This window comes from Vipera berus, assembly GCF_964194415.1.
Source record: "Vipera berus genome assembly, chromosome: 3".
NCBI classification, from domain to species: domain Eukaryota; kingdom Metazoa; phylum Chordata; class Lepidosauria; order Squamata; family Viperidae; genus Vipera; species Vipera berus.
This window is the reverse complement of record NC_138204.1, coordinates 129,293,247-129,315,996: the sequence shown is the minus strand read 5'-3', so window position 1 is coordinate 129,315,996 and position 22,750 is coordinate 129,293,247. Positions and strand designations below refer to the sequence as shown.

Below are 22,750 nucleotides of genomic sequence, written 5' to 3'. Positions count from 1 at the left end.
GCAAAAAATCTCTATTCTTTTGGATCATGATTCAGAGAGTAAGAATTCCGAGGCAAGCTTGATCTTACTTGCTGCTCTGCCCATTTTTGCCTGGATAATTAGATAGAACTGAAAAAAATACAGACCCAGTGAGATGCCAAAGGGTCAAACAGTATCTCTTTTGTGTTTGTTGTTGTCTGTTCCATCCAATGTTTCTAGAATTTTTAAAAAAGATTAATGACCAGTTGGTTAATGACATAACCATTCAAAGTTATGACAGCCTTGGAAAGAGTGCTTTACGGCCTTAAAACACTTCTGTCACAAAATATTGTAAAAACCCCTCGTTACATAATCCCAATCTGGATACTTGGCAACCTGTTCGCACTTATAACTGGTGTCAAGAGGACTATGGTCATGTGATCGCCATTTGCAATCTTCTCTACCAGCCTACCAGTCACTCAGTGACCGAGTTCCAGTTGTGGTTGTTAAGCAAGGATTACCTATATTTTAATCCCAAAGATTAAATGGGAAATAATGTGTTCCAATCTAAAACATCCACAAGTGCCCCACAGGCATTTTTAAAAGTAATATATAAAATTATTTTCTAGTTTCTATTCTTGTATTTTTAATATTTTATTTTTTTTCTTTAAGATTAAAGATTGTTTTGTTAATTATATATGTATAAAATAAATAAGAAAATAAAAATTGAGAACTATTTTTTCTGATGCTCAACTGGAATTCTACCTGACTGGTAACATTAATAAACTAAAATAATGGAGAATATCCATGGTGGTTGTGACAGGTTGGTGACCAGAAGTATTAACCATTTATTTATGCTTTATCCTTATCGGCACTATTTTTTGACTGGAAAGTTTATAAGAACCTCCAAAATTATACTCTTAGAATTCCAATGTTGTGAATACTTGCATTCAGACTGTGCTTTTTCAAATTATTAATATTAGTTTTCTTCTGCGGCTTTCCTGTTTCCAAGGAACATTTGTTATAATTACAGCATGATCCAAGAGACATGGTCTCATTGCATCTATTGAATTCTTTTTCCAAATTTAAAAAAAGAATAAATGTTCTAACAACTTACCATGAGGGACCATTCCTTTACCTTCTGAAAAATCACTTGACGACCTTGTGGCATCCAAGCAACAAGCACCGTCACAGCCCTAATTGTTAGCCAGCAAACATACAGTCCACAAGCAGCGGTATATAGTTCATGGATTTTAGCAGTTCCTGTCCAAAAAGACATCAGCCAGCGGCCAGCAAACACTGAAAACAAAAAATTATTAATTATTCCTAGTGAGAAAGGTCTGTGTTATCTTATGATCATAAAATAATATGGATCCAAAAACTTAAAACTCATTCCATAAATATAGTGGACTGATCCAGTAAGTTGTCTACTGCAAACATTTTATTAAATTGAAGACAATTTCAATAGCTCGAGGTCCACTGTTTAATAAAAGGAAGGGACTGACGAAATCCTAGAAAGTTATTGTAAAATTACTTTTTATTGATCCAAACAGTATGTATTACAAGTGCATTGCATAGTTGCATTACACAAAAAACAATGGATGCTTGCAAAAACACTTGCCACTCTTTGTACTACAGTTAGTTTCCTCTGAAGTCAAAAGCACATCCAGCATTTTTCTAGGAACCTGAACTGTGTACCAGATTACTTATATAATTTTGTATATTACTGATTTACAACGCTCTTGGTGGTTTGCAATAAAAACAAATTTAAAATCCAAACATTTAAAGTAAAACAAGTAATTAGCACTAACAGTTAAAATGAACAGCTGAAAGTCTGAACAAAAATATATATCTTTTGAAGGCCTTTTTAGAAGCCAATAAAAATGTTAGGCAGCAATCCCAAGACTTGGAGTGGCAACACAGAATAACTTGATTTCAACCTGCCACCAATCAAGCAACGGTGGGTAAACCAATACATGCTGAGATTCATAAAGGGGCATTATCTAATACAACTTGGGCTGGCCTAAAGAAAGACTAGAATTCAGTTTCTGTTCTAGCATCCTAACTACTAAATTTATTTGTTTCTATCCTTATTATTTTTACAAAAAACCCAAGGCAGCAAACATCCAACACACCTTCCCCAAAACAACAACCCTGTGAGGTGAGCTGGACTGACAGTGTGGTTCAAAATCTCTTTCATGGCTTAGGTGGGACTAGAACTCATGGTCTCCTGCTTTCTAGTCTGGTGCCTTAACCACTATATCAAATTGATTCTCACAGTTGTAGTTGGTAAATCACCTGAAACTGATAAAAAGCTTTTGTAGCCATTGCCTCAATAGAGGTAAGTACATATTTCAGAACTTAAGAAAAATTCTCAAACAGTGTATTTGCTTCTCATGGGAGCATATAATCTGATTCAAATAGGCAAATGGACTCTCTCTCTGGAATTATGGCCCCTCACAATAAGCACCTCCATCTTGTCTGGATTCCATTTCAATATTCTTTCTTATCTTGTTACTGATTGCAAATACCATTTTCTGACAGTGTCACAAAAAATAGATATGGGTATCAGTCCACATATTGAAAGCACTCAGCTCCAAATTTCTTGATGATGTCTCCCAATACTTTCACATAGATAGTGCAAAAGATTGAAACATGATTTAACAGCTTCCTTTTGAAATAAAAATTGCCTCTGAGCAATATTATCTTAGGTCTGGCTCCGAAATAGGAATGGAATTATTACAAAGTCATGTCTCCTATTTCCAAATTTCTCAAGGGTTCCAGAAGTATACCATGGTTAATGGCACTTAGAACTGCTAATAAATCAAACAACACTAATAGAATTACATCTCTAAACAGAGATAATCTATCAGACTGACCAAGATAGACTTAGTGCTGTAGCCTTCAATGAAACAAATATGAATGGATCACGGAATCTGCTTCCTACAGGACTGATTCAATTAAGAAGCCACCACTCTTCCCAACTATTGGAGGTTAGAGATCTGTCTATAGCTGTGCATCTCTGAGATCAAAAGGAAGCATTTTAAGAAGAGGCCTCATTACTATAGAAAGCTACAAAGCATAACATGCAAAATTAATGAAAAATTAAGTGACCAAAATGGATACCTTGTTATTATGAAATGCATACCTGGTAATGTAAGGCAGATAAGACTTGCAATCAGGAGTGTTATACACATGAAAATGATCAGCAAAAATATCTGAAATATAGAAAAATTAATTTAATATAGGTATCTATATGTATGAAAAATGAGATTAAAGAAAGATTGATAGTAACCTCACAAATCTCATGGTTCTATATTGACAAATAAGCCCTATTAGCATGATGTACTCTCAAATAAATCTGAATTGCTGGAGAGGATACCTTATTTTATAGATCAAAATTATGTTTGATTTTATGAATCAGACCATTAGAGTTTGTTCCATAAGCCCTAACAAAGCAAACAATGCTTAGTCTGTTGTATGATTCTAGCTTCCGTGTCTGAACAGCTGAACAGGACATAATTTTTAAAATTTCTTTTAATCTTTAGTAGTGCAATTTGAGCACTCCATTTCTACAGACTATTCTCCTAGCATTCAAAGAATCAAAGTAGCTTTTCATATAAAATGGATGGCAAATTTCAATCCTTCTCTGAAATATATACACGTACTGATTCACACATGGCTAGAGGATTAAGAGACTTTAAAAGATGCTGTATGCTTGCTTCTGTGTGGGAAACCAACATGAACTACTTAAAGGCTGTCTCAGCCTATGATTTTGTTAAGAAGTTGTCTCGATTTTTCCAGCCCAAGTCCTTACAATCCTGGTAAAATGGTAAAGGTAAGGGTTTCCCCTATCCAGTAGTGTTTGACTCTAGGGCAGGGGTGTCAAACTCAATTTCATTGAGGGCCGCATCAGCATTGCGGTTACCCTCAGGGGGCCGGGTGGGTGTGGCCTGGGTGGGTGTGGCCTACTGGGTGGGCATGGCTAGAGTGCGTATGGTCTACTGGGTGGGCGTGGCCAGCTCTACATTGTTCGCATCAAGGGTGCCTATGGGGGCCTGGGCAGGAGTGGGACAGATCTGAGGGTCTCTGGCAGAAGGAGGGTCTCTGGGCCAGGGCCAAGGCAGCGGGGCCCGTTCCCTCACTGTTTCCAGGATGGCTTCGCGGGCTGCATGAAACCAATTTGCGGGCCGGATCTGGCCCCCGGGCCTTGTGTTTGACATGTCTGCTCTAGGGGAAGGTGCTCATCTCTGTTTCTTAGCCAAGGGAGCTAGCGTGGTCCAAAGACACTTCCATGGTCATGGGGCCAGCATGACTATACACACCCAGGTGCACAGAATGCTGTTCCTTCCTACCGAAGTGATCTCTGTTTATCTACTCGCATTTGTATGCTTTCGAACTGCTAGCTGGGCAGGAATTGGGGCAAGTAACAGGAGCTCACTCCTTTGCATGGCGCTCAGGTCTCAAACCTGGGCTGTTAACTTTCCAGCTGACAAGCCCAGTGTCTTAATTGCTAAGCCACTGCACTCTTTAACACAGTAATACTCCCTTTATCATTGTTTCATTATATCCCACAGAAAGAAGGCCCAGCCAAGTAAGAATACTGTATCAATCCTAACAGAATGAGATTCAAAGTGAGCATAAGCTAAAGAGACAGATGGTATTATGCCCTCTTAAAACTACAACCCTAAAAATTAGTTTCTGCAGCTAGGAGAAACACAGAATAAATTAGACACAAATTAGTTATTCTAGGTATTAAAACATCTTACCCTGAGTGGAAATTTTAAAGGCCGGTGATAAGGCTGAAAACCAACAGGTCCTCCTTGTTGTAATATGGCTTGGTGGGCTGCATGCAGACCTTCTCCTACAACTGGAATGGCATTATTATTGCGAGCTGGTTGGTTATTAGGCTGCTGGTTTGCATTGTTTTCATTCTCTTCCTGGTCTCCCAGTAAGTAAGAATGAAGATCCCTAATACAAGATTTAATAGTATTTAATTGAATATATTAACATGAAAAGAATAAAAATGACAATAAGCAATAAAATATGAATAATCTATTTTCATGGCAGATTCAACCATGATTACATTCATTTATTTTTTCAATTTCTATAACCACCCATCTCAAATAAGTGATTCTGGACACCAAAGCTGTCGTCTTAATTAAGTGGAATGTTTAAAAGAAGCATTGTAAAACAAACTATAACAAAAAAAAGTAAACAAATCATATGTAGTTTCAGGAAAGCAGTCCCTTCCCCTTTATTCTGTGCCTTCAGGTCAGTTTTTTGCCCCTGGCAATTGTGTGGAAAAGCCCCTGCAGTTTTCTTGTCAAGATTTTAGAAGTGATTTGCCACTGCTTGCCTTCTAGGACTGAGAAAGGGTGACTGGCCCAGAGTCATCCACTTGCCTTTGTGCCTAAGGCAGGACTAGAACTTATGATCTCCCAGTTTCTCCCTTGATGCTTTAACCCAGGGGTGTCAAATTGCTGGCCCGTGGGCCTGATGCGTCATGTCAAAACTGCCCCCACCCAATTGCCGGCAATGACACTGCGAGTTTGATACCCCTGCCTTAACCACTACACTAAGCAAAAACATTATCAAAGAGATAAGTATATGAGATTGCTGCAACTTCATATTTACTCCTTAAGGTCAAAATAACAAAAGATGCCTAAGTCTGCAACTGCAGCACCACATAGGATAATACATGACTATTGCCATTAGCATTCAGGGAGTTTTCAACAATTGAACAATACATGCGCAATTATATTCCATTTAAATTAAACAAAATATTGCTTTCATTAAGTGAAAGTAAATGAAAGTTGCTTAACCTTTACTGGACCAACCTGAAGTCCAATACACAAACATTACAGGCAGTCCTCAACTTACAACCACAAATGAGTGCAAAATTTCTGCTGCTAAATAGATCTTCAGAAAGCAGCTGGTTCATTGCTCATCCTTCCTACACAGCGGAAGCCATGTGGTGTAATCCTGGAAGCAGGTGCCATTTTGGGAACAGCCACATTGTGGCCACTCTGAACTTGCACCCACTTCTGGGATGGTATCATGTGGTCTCCACTGTGTAGAAAGGTTACACAGCTGCTTCCCAAAGATCTTCTGCAAAGATGATGGTACATGATGGAAAGGGTGGGGAGGACCAGGTGGTGGGACCCAGCAGAAGGGAAGTAGGCCCAAGGCCTGTGGGGACCCAGTGAGAGGAAAAAGTGGAGCACAGGGTGCCTCATGGTTGGGGGAGGGCTGGGCCAGGCCATGTGTGAGCTGGGGAGGTACTGTAGTGCTAGGCCTCCTAGGGCCTCTCCACTGAAGGTATCCCATTTGCACAATGACTGCAACAGGAATAGCAGGGATGGGGGTCGTTAAGCAAGCCAATCACATGGGTATCTTGCTTAAAGACTGTCAAAACCTGTGACCATAAGGGGCAAGCTCCATTATGGTAAATCAAGAACTACCTGTATTTATCCTCAAAGTTTTGGACTAGCTGAAAGGGTCAAAATACAGGTAGTCCTGGACCTATGACCATGTTAGGATGGGAGTTTCTGTTGTAAGTCATTGTGGTCATAAATTTTACAACAGTTTTTATGGTGGTGTTGAAGCAAATCACCAGTTATTTAGCAAATCACATGCTCATTAAGCAAATCCAACTTCCCCAATGGACCTTTTTTCAATTTATTTCGTCAGAAATTGATAAAAAAGATTACAAATGGCAATCACATGACCATGGGGGCAGTGCAAAAAGTGCAAGTAGAGGTCATGAGTCATTTAGCTCGGGAGTTCATGGCTTCCATGACAGCCATGGACCTGACGCAAGTAATTTCGGGACCGACTCATGTGGGAGGCCATACCCTTGACCTGATTTTCTTATCTGGACGATGGTTGGATGATCTTGGTGGGGGCTCCCCAATTGTTATGCCCCTGTCATGGACCGATCATCATCTCCTGCGGCTGGTCTTCCGTTTTGCCACTCCCCGCCGTGGGTGTGTGGAACCAATTAGATGGTACCGCCCCAGACGCTTAATGGATCCCGAGAGGTTCCAGGCAGCGCTGGGGTCCCCACCTGCCTCCTTCGCTCACAGCTCGGCAGATGCCTTAGTGGAAGCCTGGGAAAGGGCAGCCACTGAGGCTCTTGACTGAGTTGTACCCTTGCGGCCCCTGACCCGGTGCAGATCCCGTCAAGCTCCATGGTTTTCTGCGGAGCTCCGGGAGATGAAGCGTCGGAGAAGGGGCCTAGAGAGCGGTTGGAGATCCAGCCGATCCGAATCCGACCGATTGTGACTAAGAGCCTATATTAGGTCTTATCTCGCTGCGATAAGGGTGGTGAGGTCTAATCACTTTGCTACCCTTATCGCGTCCGCAGATAATTGCCCGGCCACCCTGTTTAGGGTGACTCGCTCCCTCCTTAATCAAGAGGTGAGGGAGGAACCCTTGCAGGGTCGTGCCGAGGAGTTTAACCAACATCTGTCGGACAAAATCGCTCGGATTTGGACCGGTCTGGACTCTGACTGGGCAGAGTCTGACGATCAGGACACGGGCGGTCTTGTCGATATTACCTGGGAGGAGTTTTGATTCTGTGACTCCGGAGGAAGTGGACAGGATTATGGGGAGGCTGAGCTCCACCACATGTTTATTGGACCCGTGCCCTTCCTGGCTGGTTTATGCAGCCCGGGAGAGGACACGAAGCTGGTTCCAGGCAGTTATATCGGCTTCTTTGAGTGAGGGCAGCTTCCCCGCTGTCTTGAAAGAGGCGGTGGTGAGGCCTCTCCTCAAGAAGCCTGCCTTGGACCCAGCTGTGTTGAACAACTTTCGTCCGGTCTCCAACCTTCGCTTTCTTGCGAAGGTTGTTGAGAGTGTGGTGGCGCATCAGCTCCCTCTGGTCCTGGATGAAGTGGATTATCTAGACCCGTACCAATCGGGTTTCAGGCCCGGGTACAGCACGGAGACGGCATTGGTCGCGCTGGTGAATGATCTCTGGAGGGCTCGGGACAGGGGATATTCCTCTGTTCTAGTCCTATTAGACCTCTCAGCGGCTTTCGATACCATCGACCATGGTATCTTGCTGCGGCGTCTCAGGGGATTGGGAGTGGGAGGCACGGTTTTGCAGTGGTTCTCCTCCTATCTCCTGGGACGTTTGCAGTCGGTGTTGACAGGAGGGCAGAGGTCGACCTCGAGGTCTCTCGTTTGTGGAGTTCCTCAGGGGTCGGTCCTCTCGCCTCTCCTGTTCAACATCTATATGAAACCGCTGGGTGAGATCATTCGTGGTTTTGGAGTTGGGTATCATCAGTACGCTGATGATACCCAGCTTTTTCTTTCGACCTCAAACCACCCCAGTGATGCCCTCAACGTGATGTCCCGTTGCCTGGAGGCGGTTCGGGTCTGGATGGGGAGGAACAGACTTCAACTCAACCCCGACAAGACTGAGTGGCTTTGCATACCTTCATCCCGGGTCAATTCGGAAATTCCATCTCTCTCTATGGGGGGTGAACTATTACCCCCCGTAGATAAGGCTCGCAACTTGGGAGTCCTCCTAGATTCACGGCTCACTCTGGAAGATCATATAGTGGCTGTGACTAGGGGGGCTTTCGCCCAGGTTCGCCTGTTGCGCCAGTTGCGGCCCTATCTAGGCTGGGATGACTTATGCACGGTCACTCACGCGCTCGTGACCTCTCGTCTGGACTACTGCAACGCTCTCTACATGGGGCTGCCCTTGAGGACCACCCGGAGGCTCCAACTGGTACAGAATGCAGCTGCGAGAGTTGTGTTGGGAGTCTCCCGATACTCCCATGTTACACCTCTGCTCCGTGAGCTGCATTGGTTGCCAGTTGTCTTCTGGGTGAGATTCAAGGTACTAGTAATGGTGTTTAAAGCCCTACATGGCAGGGGTCCGGAGTACCTTAGGGAACACCTGCTGCCGGCATCAACCTCCCTTCGCCCTGTGCGCTCCCACAGAGAGGGCCTCCTCAGGGTGCCACCGATCAGAGAATGTCGATTGGTGGCCCCCAGGGGGAGATCCTTTTCTGTGGGCGCCCCAGAGCTATGGAATCAGTTACCGGTTGAGCTCCGGATGGCGCCCGATCTTCGCTCCTTTCGCCGCGATCTAAAAACATTTTTATTCGAACAAGCCGGCCTGGCCTGATGGGGGATTGATGGGGTTTTTTATTGTTGTTTTATTGGGGTCTTAATATTGTATTGATTGTTTTTAGTGGGCATATATTTAATCCTTTTTTTAATTTTTGTAATTCTGTATTTTTATTCTTGCCCTGTTCACCGCCCTGAGTCCTTCGGGAGAAGGGCGGTATATAAATATTATTAAATAAATAAATAAATACATTTTTTAAAGGTTTCTGTAACTCTGAACAATTGTTAAATGAACAGTGATAAGTTGAGGACTATCTGTACTATTCCCCTCCCCCCGAACTACCTCAAAATACAGGTAGTCCTTGACTTACAACAGTTCATTTAGTGACCAAAGTTACAGCGGCACTGAAGAAAGTGACTTATGACCATTTTCACACACATAACCGTTGCAGCACCCCCATGGTCATATGATTTATATTTGGATGCTTGATAACTGACTCACATTTATGACAGTTGCAAAGTCCTGGGGTCATGTGATCCCCTTTTGTGACCTTCTAAGAAACAGAGTCAATGGGAAAGTCAGATTCATTTAACAACCATGTTACTAATTTAAGAACTTCAGTGATTCACTTAACAAATGTGGTGAGAAAAGTTGTAAAATGGGCAAAACTCATTTAATAAATTTCTCACTTAGCAACATAAATTTGGGGCTCAATTGTAGTCCTAAGTTGAGGACTACCTGCATAACATATCACATAAGAAAGAAAATGGGAAGAAAGCCTCAAAAATATCAAAAGTTGGGAAAACAGGGAGCAATTAAAATATATTCAAATAGATAAATCATAGCTTCATACACATAAAGAATGTATATTTTAAAGGAGTAAAACAATTTCTCTCTTGCATAAACTTCAAATAAATATAAAATGCTGCATAGCAATTTATACTGCTTCATTTTCAACAAATGCTAAGCCATAATATGTATATTCTTTTAAGTTGGACTATAAAGTAGGTAAACATTGGACACTCAGCTTCAATTATTTAAGTCCCAGAAAGTTTACCGTATATACTTGAGTATAAGCCGAATTTTTCAGCCCACTTTTTGGGCTGAAAAAATCCACTTCGGCTTATACTCCAGTCAACAAAAAAAAAGAACTTACCGAGGACTTGCGCGCGGCCGAGCTACTTTGCCTGACGCTGCTGGGGTCGCCCGGGCGCCTCTGCTCGCCCTCAGCAGCACCTGGGCCGGAATCACATGCGAAACAAGCCCGGCAGAGGAGCCGGAGCGGCGAGCAGAGGCGCCCGGCCCAGATCCTGCAAGGCCCGGCCGAGACGCGCCCCCAGCAGCGGAGCTGCTCCGGCTCCTCTGCCGGGCTTGTTTTGCATGTGAGCTACTTTGCCTGATGCTGAGAAGACCCGCTTGGGCACTCGGGTTGGTGTCAGTCTCCGCAGGCCCTTCTCGTTTCCAGGAACGTCAAGCGCGCTTGGCTCTCCACCCCCACGGCAGGGCAGGGCAGGGCAGGGCAGAGACTTGCTCGCCCTTCTGACGGCCCTGAAGAGAAACGAAGGGCTTGCAAACTCCCCGCGAGAAGCTGGGCGAAGCGCGCGGCTGGGCGAGTGTGTGCCTGCGCGCGTATTTACGAAAGAAACGCTCCGAGAGTTCTTCTTTCTCCGCCCCCTTGGGGGGAACTCTAGCGACTGCTGTAGCCGCGCTTCTCTTCTCGGCTCCGAAAATAGGGATTTCTACTCTCTCTCTCTCTCTCTCTCCCCTCCCCACCCCGCATTCTCCTGCCTCTTCGATTGCGACAATAAAAGGGCGAAGGGTGCGCTGGTTTCTTCCTCCTTCCTCCCCCCCTCCCCTCCCCTCCCCGATTGTCAGGTGAGGCAGCTGGAGGTCTGGCCGGGATATTGTAGCCGTTTTGAAACGCCGCGTCTTGAAACGCCCGATCAGCTGATTTTCGGGTGGAAGAGCCGCGGCTTGAATCTGTTTGCATCTGCCTGAATTAGACCGAAACGGCCTGAATTTGACCAGAGTTGCTTTGTAATGGCTGGAGGAACTGCAGAGGAGGTCTTGCCGGGAGATTGTGGCCGTTTTGAAACGCCGCGGCTTGAAACGCCCGATCAGCTGATTTTTGGGGCGGAAAGAGCCACGGCTTGAATCTGCTTGTATTTGTTTGAACTTAACCAGAAACGGCTCGTAATGGCTGGAGGAACTGCGGAGGGAGTGAATGCTCCAGCCTGGAATATTTGGAAAGGCTGGGGGAACCGGATGAACTGCAGCTTAAGCGACTGTTGCCTGAGGAGCCATGGCTTGAAACGCCCCAGTTTTGGGGCAGCGTTTGCTTGTTCCCTCCCTCCCTCCCTCCCTCCCTCCCTCCCTCCCCTTTCCCTCCTCTCTAAATCCTTCCTTCCTTCCTTCCTTCCTTCCTTCCTCCCTCCCTCCCTCCCCTTTCCCTCCTCTCTAAATCCTTCCTTCCTTCCTTTCTTCCTTCCTTCCTTCCTTCCTTCCTTCCTTCCTTCCTTCCTTCCTTCCTTCCTTCCTTCCTTCCTTCCTTCCTTCCTTCCTTCCTTCCCCAGCCCTAATCCGGAAAGTGGAAGGAAAGAAGAGTAAAGGCTGGGCGGAGGAGGAGGGGAAGTTTAAAAAGGGGGCGGCGTTCCCTTTAAAAAGCCGCCCGCCACGCCGCGCTCCCTCGCAGCACTCGCGGCGGCTGGCTTCTTGGCTCCCGGTCTCCCCCAGGCTTCCCGGCTGTGATTGGCGAGCGAGCCTCCCGAGCTCCGGCGGCCATGACATCAGCAGAAGCGGAGCAAGCAAAAGCGAAGCAACGTTTCTTCGCCGCTGCCATCCCCGAGAAGGCGAAGGGCTCCTATTTACAGCCACCCATCCGAGAGAAAAGCGGCTGTCGGTGCTTCGTCGGCCTTGATCCGGGACGCAGCCTGACCTCCCCTCGTCCCGGGAGACTCTCGCTTCCCCCCACCCCCCACCCCCCACCCTCCCTACATCCCGAGCCTTCCAGATCTTCGCCTGCCTACTCGCGAGCAGGCATGTTTTCCAGCCAATCCGGGCCTGGGAGCAGGGCGCCGGCGGCACGTCCACTTTCCCCGCACTCTCCGTTCAGACGGCGCCCTTTGAGCCTGGAGTGATGCGGACGTCGGAAAAGGGCGCCGGGCGAAAGCAGCGAAGCGGGATCGCCGCGTGCCCCCCACTCCTCCTCCTCCTCCTCCTCTTCTTCTTCTTCCTCCTCCTGGTCGGCTTGACACCCCCATTTCGGCTGCTTCGCAAACTGCTTCCTCCACCCCACCCCACCTCACCCCTCCCCGCAAAAGATGCCGGGGTCGACAGCGTTTTTTCTACCCGGAACAAGCAAACACGCAGGCAACCCTGCACTATTCAGCTCAGTGAAGTCACGCTTGAAACGGCTTGAAACGCCCGATCAGCTGATTTTCGGGGCGGAAAGCGTGCGGTGTTGTTGTGTTTTTTTTTCCTCCCCCCGAAAGTGAACGGCAGCTTTCCGTACTAGTGTATTGGCATGTCAAGACACCAGCACAAAGACCAAGGTACAAGCAGCCCTCCTTCAGTCATTATTGAAACATTTGATCAGCCCAACTTCTTCTTCTTCTTATTATTATTATTAAATCTGTTTTTTAACCAAGCGTGACTTCACTGAGCTGAATAGTGCAGGGTTGCCTGCGTGTTTGCTTGTTCCGGGTAGAAAAAACGCTGTCGACCCCGGCATCTTTTGCGGGGAGGGGTGAGGTGGGGTGGGGTGGGGTGGAGGAAGCAGTTTGCGAAGCAGCCGAAATGGGGGTGTCAAGCCGACCAGGAGGAGGAAGAAGAAGAAGAGGAGGAGGAGGAGGAGGAGTGGGGGGCACGCGGCGATCCCGCTTCACTGCTTTCACCCGGCGCCCTTTTCCGACGTCCGCATCACTCCAGGCTCAAAGGGCGCCGTCTGAACGGAGAGTGCGGGGAAAGTGGACGTGCCGCCGGCGCCCTGCTCCCAGGCCCGGATTGGCTGGAAAACATGCCTGCTCGCGAGTAGGCAGGCGAAGATCTGGAAGGCTCGGGATGTAGGGAGGGTGGGGGGTGGGGGGAAGCGAGAGTCTCCCGGGACGAGGGGAGGTCAGGCTGCGTCCCGGATCAAGGCCGACGAAGCACCGACAGCCGCTTTTCTCTCGGATGGGTGGCTGTAAATAGGAGCCCTTCGCCTTCTCGGGGATGGCAGCGGCGAAGAAACGTTGCTTCGCTTTTGCTTGCTCCGCTTCTGCTGATGTCACGGCCGCCGGAGCTCGGGAGGCTCGCTCGCCAATCACAGCCGGGAAGCCTGGGGGAGACCGGGAGCCAAGAAGCCAGCCGCCGCGAGTGCTGCGAGGGAGCGCGGCGTGGCGGGCGGCTTTTTAAAGGGAACACCGCCCCCTTTTTAAACTTCCCCTCCTCCTCCGCCCAGCCTTTACTCTTCTTTCCTTCCACTTTCCGGATTAGGGCTGGGGAAGGAAGGAAGGAAGGAAGGAAGGAAGGAAGGAAGGAAGGAAGGAAGGAAGGAAGGAAGGAAGGAAGGAAGGAAGGAAGGAAGGAAGGATTTAGAGAGGAGGGAAAGGGGAGGGAGGGAGGGAGGGAGGGAGGAAGGAAGGAAGGAAGGAAGGAAGGAAGGAAGGAAGGAAGGAAGGATTTAGAGAGGAGGGAAAGGGGAGGGAGGGAGGGAGGGAGGGAGGGAACAAGCAAACGCTGCCCCAAAACTGGGGCGTTTCAAGCCATGGCTCCTCCGGCAACAGTCGCTTAAGCTGCAGTTCATCCGGTTCCCCCAGCCTTTCCAAATATTCCAGGCTGGAGCATTCACTCCCTCCGCAGTTCCTCCAGCCATTACGAGCCGTTTCTGGTTAAGTTCAAACAAATACAAGCAGATTCAAGCCGTGGCTCTTTCCGCCCCGAAAATCAGCTGATCGGGCGTTTCAAGCCGCGGCGTTTCAAAACGGCCACAATCTCCCGGCAAGACCTCCTCTGCAGTTCCTCCAGCCATTACAAAGCAACTCTGGTCAAATTCAGGCCGTTTCGGTCTAATTCAGGCAGATGCAAACAGATTCAAGCCGCGGCTCTTCCACCCGAAAATCAGCTGATCGGGCGTTTCAAGACGCGGCGTTTCAAAACGGCTACCATCTCCCGGCCAGACCTCCAGCTGCCTCACCTGACAATCGGGGAGGGGAGGGGAGGGGGGGAGGAAGGAGGAAGAAACCAGCGCACCCTTCGCCCTTTTATTGTCGCAATCGAAGAGGCAGGAGAATGCGGGGTGGGGAGGGGAGAGAGAGAGAGAGAGTAGAAATCCCTATTTTCGGAGCCGAGAAGAGAAGCGCGGCTACAGCAGTCGCTAGAGTTCCCCCCAAGGGGGCGGAGAAAGAAGAACTCTCGGAGCGTTTCTTTCGTAAATACGCGCGCAGGCACACACTCGCCCAGCCGCGCGCTTCGCCCAGCTTCTCGCGGGGAGTTTGCAAGCCCTTCGTTTCTCTTCAGGGCCGTCAGAAGGGCGAGCAAGTCTCTGCCCTGCCCTGCCCTGCCCTGCCGTGGGGGTGGAGAGCCAAGCGCGCTTGACGTTCCTGGAAACGAGAAGGGCCTGCGGAGACTGACACCAACCCGAGTGCCCAAGCGGGTCTTCTCAGCATCAGGCAAAGTAGCTCACATGCAAAACAAGCCCGGCAGAGGAGCCGGAGCAGCTCCGCTGCTGGGGGCGCGTCTCGGCCGGGCCTTGCAGGATCTGGGCCGGGCGCCTCTGCTCGCCGCTCCGGCTCCTCTGCCGGGCTTGTTTCGCGTGCGAGCTACTTTGCCGGCCGCTGCTGAGGGAAGATCTCTGGAGAGGAGCATAAGGTGAGCTGCTGCATTTCCCAGCCTCGGCTTATACTCGAGTCACCAACTTTTTCCATTTTTGGGGGGTAAAATTAGGGGTCTCGGCTTATATTCGAGTCGGCTTATATTCAAGTATATACGGTAATTCAATCATTTGAACGGACCAAACTCTTCATACTTACAATAAGAAGCCAGCAGTAACAGTCCATCCTCGTACAAGTCCCTTCAGCCACTGCCTTGTGTGCCCTTGTTCAAGCAAAGCTGGTAGAACCACTTGAAGCAAAAGTAATTCTAAGGAAAGTTCACTTACAGGAGCATCACTGTGGGAATAAAAGAAGCTGACATATTTTAAACAAACTCACTGTCTTACTGATGCAAGTCTAATTGTACTGATGCAACTATATCATTGGTTGCATTTTTTCTTAAACTTTGTTAATTGTGGGCATTCCTTCTGAGGCAAAATTAAGTTAAGTGTTGCATGTCTTCCCCATGACTAGCATGATCCAAATTATGATACAGATCATAAAGTCTAAAAATATCCTCCAAATGATACAAGTCAGCTCATATACCGTATAAGACAAAGGAAGAAAAAATTATATTTCATAAATAACTGTTTTGTTCAAATATAAAGGTATTGTTCAGTGGAAAACTTGGATTTTCTTGTTCTCCTTGTTTTCATTTTGGTTTCAATTAACCACATTTAAGCTTATATATATGCTTTAGCCTAGAAAAATACCAGGCCCAGACAAGATAACTCCTTCTTGCTTGAAAGCTTGTGCTGATCAATTGGCACCCATCTTCACCCGAATCTTTAATAAATCACTAGAGATGTACTATGTTCCTTCTTGCTTCAAATGCTCTACTATCCCAGCGCCAAAGAAACCCTCCATCAAAGAACTGAATGACTATAGACCGGTTGCTCTGACATCTGTTGTTATGAAAAACTTTGAAAGGTTAGTGCTAGCCCAACTGAAAACCATCACAATCCGCTGTTAGACCCCTTGCAATTTGCCTACCGGGCAAATAGATCAGCAGATGATGCTGTTAATATGGCTCTGCCCTACATTCTACAACATCTTGAATCTCCAAAGACCTATGCAAGGGTCCTTTTTGTAGATTTCAATTCAGCATTCAATACCATCATTCCAGATATTCTTCTCACTAAATAAGCTAGCCGTGCCTGACCGATCGTAAGCTTTCTAACAGACAGGAAGCAGCAAGTGAAGCTAGGTAAAATCACATCAGATACCTGTACAATTAGCACAGCGCCCCCCCCAAGAGCTGTGTGCTCTCTCCACTTCTCTTCTCTCTCTATATCAATGACTGCATTTCAAAAGATCCCTCTGTTAGAAAGTACTGAAGTTTGCAGATGATACAACAGTGATTAGCCTCATTCGAGACAACGAATCGGCATACAGATGGGAGGTTGAACAACTAGCCTTATGGTGTGGCCAGAACAATCTTGAACAGAACCCACTCAAAACTATAGAAATGACAGTAGACTTTAGGAGAAACCGTATTATTCTACAACCTCTTACAATACTAGACAACACAGTATCAACAGTAGAGGCTTTCAAGTTTCTGGGTTCTACAATATCTCAAGATTTAAAATGGACACCTAATATCAAAAATGTAATCAAAAAAGCACAACAAATAATGTTCTTCCTGCGCCAACTCAGAAAACTCAGACTGCCCAAGTTCTACAGTTCTACAAAGGAATGACTGAGTCTGTCATTTGCACCTCTACAACTGTCTGCTTTAGAACAGCAACCAAACAAGACAGACACAGACTTCAACGAATAGTTAGAACTGAAAAAAAAATGCTACCAGCCTGCCTTCCATTGAGGACCTGTATACAGCACAAGCAAGAAAGAGAGCTGTGAAAATATCTACAAACCCCTCACAACCTGGACATAAACTGTTTCAGCTTCTTCCCTCAAGACGATGCTATAGGGCATTGCATACCAGAACTAGACATAAGGACAGTTTTTTCCCCATGCTGTTACTCTGCTTAACAACTAATTCCTACAACAGTCAAAATACTTAGTAAAGCTGTATTACTATGATACTCCTCACCTTTTCCTATTACCTATCCATATCTTATGAATATAACTTTGCTGCTTGTATCTTTCAATTTATATTGGGTTTTTTTGTACCCTAGTATGATTTTTGTTGTTTGCTTAGCTAGTACTCTATGACTATCACTAAGTGCTGCATCTTATGATTTATGATGGTTGTATTTCACGATTTATGAGTAATGTATTTTCATGTTGTATATGATCATGATTATCACTATTACTTGTATGTACCCTGAGAGTTTATGCACCAGAAACAAATTCCTTGGCCAATAAAGAATTCAATTCAATTCTATTCTATTGTGAAAGTCAAGATCAGAAAACATGATTTGAAGAGTTTCCTACAACTAAATTTTGTTGTGGGAAAGATGGTGAAAGGGGAAACATGACTCTGACATCCATTCACATATTATTAAATCCACGTTTTAAGATCCATTCAAACTAGGTAAATATTATTTAGTACTGTTATCAATTCACAATTATGTAACTAGCAGTTCACTCAAATAAATACACACAGAGCTACCAGCTATGAAATGAAGTAGTTTATCTTACCTGTAGAGCATTACATTATATGGTAGAAAGTGAGGCAGCAGATATTTAATAATTCGTATAGGAAGCCAAAGCATGAGCAAAACAATTGAACCAAAGACAATCTGAAACAACAAAAATAAAAAAAAATTCTGAAGTAACTTTTCCATATTTAGCTTCAATTTAAAGCAAATTCAAAATGAGCTTAATTCATACTACATTTTTGAAGATAGCAAACTTTTCCCCTTTCTTAGTCCATTCTTTCACTGCCATAGTTTGCTCTAACTTCAAAATTTTAAAAATGGTTGATAGATTTCGAGAGAATAAAAATCCAATGCTAAATTGTAATTTATTCTTTTTAGAAAAACAAGAATTAGCCATATTATCCTTTGCAAAGAGTTTTTTGCAATGGAAACAAACCAATTAAGAGAGAAAAAAATGGCAATGCATAGCGAGTTTTCTCTAAGAATTTCAAGTATTATCAAAATCCTGCTATTAATTTGATTATTTATAAGTAGTTTGCTCACACATAGCCATATTTATGAACTAGCAAGAGAGTTCAACTATAACTATTTTGACCTTGAAAACACACTCAGGTTCCCTTAATTAAAAAAGTTACTCTTAATGCGAGACTACTCATTAAAGAACACAAAAAATAAGAAGTCAATGTAGTGTATACATAGTTACATAACCTACAGATGTGGATTATATAGAAAAAACTGAAATTATCTATGACAGCTTTTATTTATGTAAGAGACGAAAATGAACCAGATTGCTGGTGATTTAGAACACTTTGCCTTAGAATATTACAAAAAGATGGTAATAAACACATATTTAAAAACCATTATTTATGGTTTAAATTTCTTATAGATTCAATATGACAAAAGTTAAAGGTATCATAAATGTCTATTAAAACCTGAGAGTAATTATAGTTTGTGAGTTGACATCTTGAGTGTAGGGGGAAAACATTTAATTATAAAAAAAATCTGAATGCACAATTATTTGTTGCAATAAGAATAACAACAATACAAAGAAACTGGAAATGTAACTTTACCACTGACAAAATAAACCTCCTGAGATGTCTATAAATGGGTAAGTGAATCATTTCTTGAACTGGATTAAAGTCTGGATCATTTAAATTCCTCAGAAACCAGAGGACACCAGGTCTCAGTACCTGAAAAGGAAAATTAACACTTCAATGTTTTGAAATTATTTTTCTAATAATTTAATATTTTAGAAACCTGTAATGTTCCATATAAATTTTCAATGTAATTTATACCAACCCCCTCAATCTGTTGAAAACAAGTGAGCCAGTTTTGCTGCTAAGCAAAGATAGAATGTTTTACGAAAGGGTGTCAGATGATTCTGATGTGAAAAGCCTGCTGGTTGAATGTCATCTTCAGTAGCTGGGAAGCATTCAAACAGCTGAGGCTGACTCCACTAGGAAACATCTGGAGCAGTTGTGTCAGATGTTGTATATCCCAATCCTGAGCAGACATAGTCTCGGAATGAGTCACAAACTTCAGAAAGCTGAACAGACTGACTTGATGTATTTCTTCAAATCAAGGCAAGAAGAAGATAACCACTAGCTGGCAGCTCTTCAATGAGATCAATCTATCCAACTTAGATTCTGTGTATTCATGTCTTGTAGTTTCTCTGATCTTGGACCAACCGATAACCTTCCCAGGAACGCTAAAGTTTGGACTTCTTCACAATGAAACTCTTACATTTCCATAGTTTTCTAGAAGTGTGCCTAAATATCTATCTGGTTATTTGCTTCACTGTCATTTATATTTAATTGGGTGGGGAAAGAACCACTGATAACAAAGTGGTACTTTTTCTCTCATATCATCTAGATTTTTCAACATGTGGGGTTTGTTTTTCCACATGGCAGCTTTAAAAGTATGGGCGATTGATTATGAAGGGAATTTGACTATCTCCCAAACTTGACCAACATTCAGAGTTTGATCTTCCGATATTTAAAAAGGACCTTAAAATTATTCTTTTTTTTAGGGTAATATGATGTTGGAAAAATCCATTCTTTTCAGCTGCAGTACCCAATTCCAGTTGAAATTAAGATAGTTCCTAAATTAAAAGACATTTGTAAAATTTTATTTATGCAGGTGTTATGGGTATTTTATACTGTGTTATGATATTTTAATGTCTAATGTAGCCCATGAAAATGTACCGTATGTGCATATGAAATAATACTATTAGTGAGTCTCGCTCTGAAGTTTTGTATAAAGGCCCGTGACTTACATATTTAAAGAAATATAGAGTTGAAATTTAAATAAATACAAATCCAGTACATGTATATAATCTGCTAGCTCTACTTGAACCACTAATCCTACTTAGTTTAGAGCTCTATAAACTGCTTCCATTCCATCTGGCAATTTAAAAATTTGTCTATGAGCTTGGTCCCCCCCCCCCATTCTCCTCCCCTTTTCTACTATGCCCTTTCTTTTCAAAGTGTAAAATTGCAGGCTAGGATTTTCTTGCTTTATTCATCTTACATAAGCTGACTTGGGAAAATGTTCAACTGAATGTGATATTACTGGTTTACATAATTAAATCTGCATAGTATTTAGCCTGATTATTCCTGAACCCAATATATTCTGTCATGAAAGGCTTACTCAGATTGTTTGTTGCTGAAATAATAGTTGTCCTCTATAAAGAAAATTCAATTTTTGAATTAAATTAATTTGAACATCCAATAAATTTTTGCAATGTGGAAAACTATTACCATTTAACATCTAGGTTTTCAATATATTTTCAATACTTACTTCTCTCAGGAGGAGGATGAAGGATGCAAAATAGAAGACATATACCATTCCAACTAGCCAGTGTAGGAACATTGTAGTGCCAGGAGCAGACTGAAAGCTCAATTCTCTATCCTTCAAAGTAGCATCAAACATTTCCTATGTAAAAGATATCAATGATTTTTTTCTGCCTTTCAATCTGGGAGTAACTAAGCTTTAAATGACAAAAACATGAAACCTTTTATATCAGGGGTGTCAAACAGCCGGCCCATGGGCTGGATGCGTCATGCCAAAACAGCGCCCACCCCAGCTCTAGCGATGGGGAAAAAGTTGCAACACATCACGTGACGTTGCAAGTTTGACACCCTGCTTTACATGTTTTCATAAGAAAACACCTGTAGAATTTCCTTTATGATACTGGATGGCCTATCAATTATTTTTCATAGAACATTTCAGCACTTCATTGTATGTGAAAAATAAATGTTTTTATATAACTATAGTAATAAATAATTTTCAATATCTAGCAATAAACAAAATCTAAAAATTAAATTCCAATTTACAAATACAGGTAGTCCTCAACTTATAACCGCAGCTGAGCCCAAAAATTTATATTGTTAAGTGAGACATTTGTTAAATGAGTTTTGCCCCATTTTACGACTTTTCTTGCCAGTTGTTAAGTGAATCACTGCAGTTGTTAAGTTAGTAACAAGATTATTAAGTGAAACTGGTTTCCTCACTGAAGTTGCTTGTCAGAAGGTCACAAAAGATGATAACATGACCCTGGGACACGGCAACCGTCATAAATACGAACCAGTTGCCAAGCATCTGAATTTTGATCACATGACACTATGGGAATGCTGCAACAGTTATAAGTGCAAAATAGTCATGAGTAACTTTTTCCAGTGCTGTTGTAACTTTGAATGGTCACTAAATGAACTGTTGTAAGTCAAGGATTACCTGTATAACTTCTCTCAGGCAAAATTGTCCCTGCAAAACAAAGTACAGCAATGGTTTCCCCCAAAATACTAATCTTACCAGCGAACAAATGTCCAGCCACCAGCCACAGATAAGAGGAAAAACACCTATTTCTACCACCACTAATAAGGACACCTGCAAAATAAAAAGTCAGATAGTTGTTTGCATATTCACAAGTACTGAATATTGACTTAATTTGTATTTGTTTTCATAACTTTCTGCCTACAGATTCATTTTTAATAAATACCTGATTTTTAAGACTGTCTTACCTTGACAACGATGTAGCACACACCAAGCAAGCGACGTGATCTCTGAAATTTTACAAGCGCAGCTACACCCTATATAATATGGTCAAAGAAATAGGTATATTTCATAGTTTAATATTACTTTATGGTTGAAGCTGTTAATTCACAGGAAATCATTACAGTCAACAGGACATTCTAAACCCCACATAAACAGAGTAGGCTGTGGTTCAAACACTCTACTACAGAGGGAGCCTGATGCTAATAATCTAAGAATGGAATACAATTAATTGATCTTTTCTATCTCAAGGAGATTTACCTCAAAAGAGATAAAGCAAAATCTGCTACATCTTGGGAATATAGTAGAGAGATCAACCAATGTTTAAATGTTAAGATTTATGCAAATATTTAAAAGGATACATGACTGACAATTAACGAGACCGCCAGCAGCACATAGCCAACGATGGTTGTGATTAGGCCTTCAAAGTGAGAAGCTTGAACCTAAAAACCAAAAACACACAGCATGTACACATCAAGTAAACCACTTTTGTAAGAAGTCTATAAAACATTTTGTGGTACAATATAAATCAACCATCAGATTTTCTGTTACATGTGCATTTCATTCCTAATTAAATTTTAACACTAATGATGCTGATATTTATTATTATTTTAGCTGACTGAACATTACATAACTACTTAACTATGACAGACTAATCAAACAGTTATAAATAGAGACTAGATTTATATCCTGCCCTTTCTGTAGAGAAACTCAAGTAGGCACACACAGTGCTCCCTTCCTATTTCCCACCCCACAAGAAACCTGTGAGGTGGGTTGGGCTGAAAGAGAGCGAGTGTCCTCAAATCATTCACTGAACACCTACGGCAGAGGGCAAACTGGATTGAAAATCCCAATCAATATTCACTTGATTCACCACCAATAATCATACTCATACTAGTAGCTCAGTGAAAGAGATTCTGATCAGGTAGAAATGTCCTTCCACTGGCCATACCGTAGTTTGTCGCTACCCTTTCCCAAATTTCCTGGCATGTGCAGGTACTGTGGGTTGAAGAGAATTATTGGCTGTTCAAAAAGGAATCATTGCTTTCTTATCTTGTGTGCTTCTGCTGAATGAGAGGGACAGAAAATGCTGTCTGAAAAATATCTATTATGAGAAAAACTGGGTGCTCTCTCACCTATATCACAGTTTTTGCAGAAAGGAAAACTAAAGAAATCACAGATACATTCCTTCCCTATGTTCTTGGTGGAAGTTGTGCTTGGGTTTTTTTTATATAAAAATC

The 22,750-nt window shown here is 43.5% G+C and overlaps 1 protein-coding gene across 3 annotated transcripts in view; it reads right to left on the bottom strand.

The window, feature by feature from the left end:
- The window catches only part of MARCHF6 (membrane associated ring-CH-type finger 6), a 74,000-nt gene that overhangs the window by 9,921 nt on the left and 41,329 nt on the right, over positions 1 to 22,750 (bottom strand). Inside the window, exons 12-22 of one of the 3 annotated variants that reach the window (XM_081325923.1) lie at positions 21,881 to 21,952; positions 21,479 to 21,547; positions 21,270 to 21,344; positions 20,259 to 20,393; positions 18,530 to 18,649; positions 17,500 to 17,600; positions 15,055 to 15,192; positions 4,728 to 4,929; positions 3,107 to 3,176; positions 1,076 to 1,257; positions 126 to 194 (exon numbers count right to left, since the gene is read on the bottom strand). In XM_081325923.1, the coding sequence (XP_081182049.1) occupies positions 126 to 194; positions 1,076 to 1,257; positions 3,107 to 3,176; positions 4,728 to 4,929; positions 15,055 to 15,192; positions 17,500 to 17,600; positions 18,530 to 18,649; positions 20,259 to 20,393; positions 21,270 to 21,344; positions 21,479 to 21,547; positions 21,881 to 21,952 (1,233 nt within the window). Of the gene's footprint in view, positions 1 to 125; positions 195 to 1,075; positions 1,258 to 3,106; positions 3,177 to 4,727; positions 4,930 to 15,054; positions 15,193 to 17,499; positions 17,601 to 18,529; positions 18,650 to 20,258; positions 20,394 to 21,269; positions 21,345 to 21,478; positions 21,548 to 21,871; positions 21,953 to 22,750 lie in introns of all 3 variants that reach the window. The other 2 variants (XM_081325922.1, XM_081325924.1) reach the window with 2 other exon arrangements.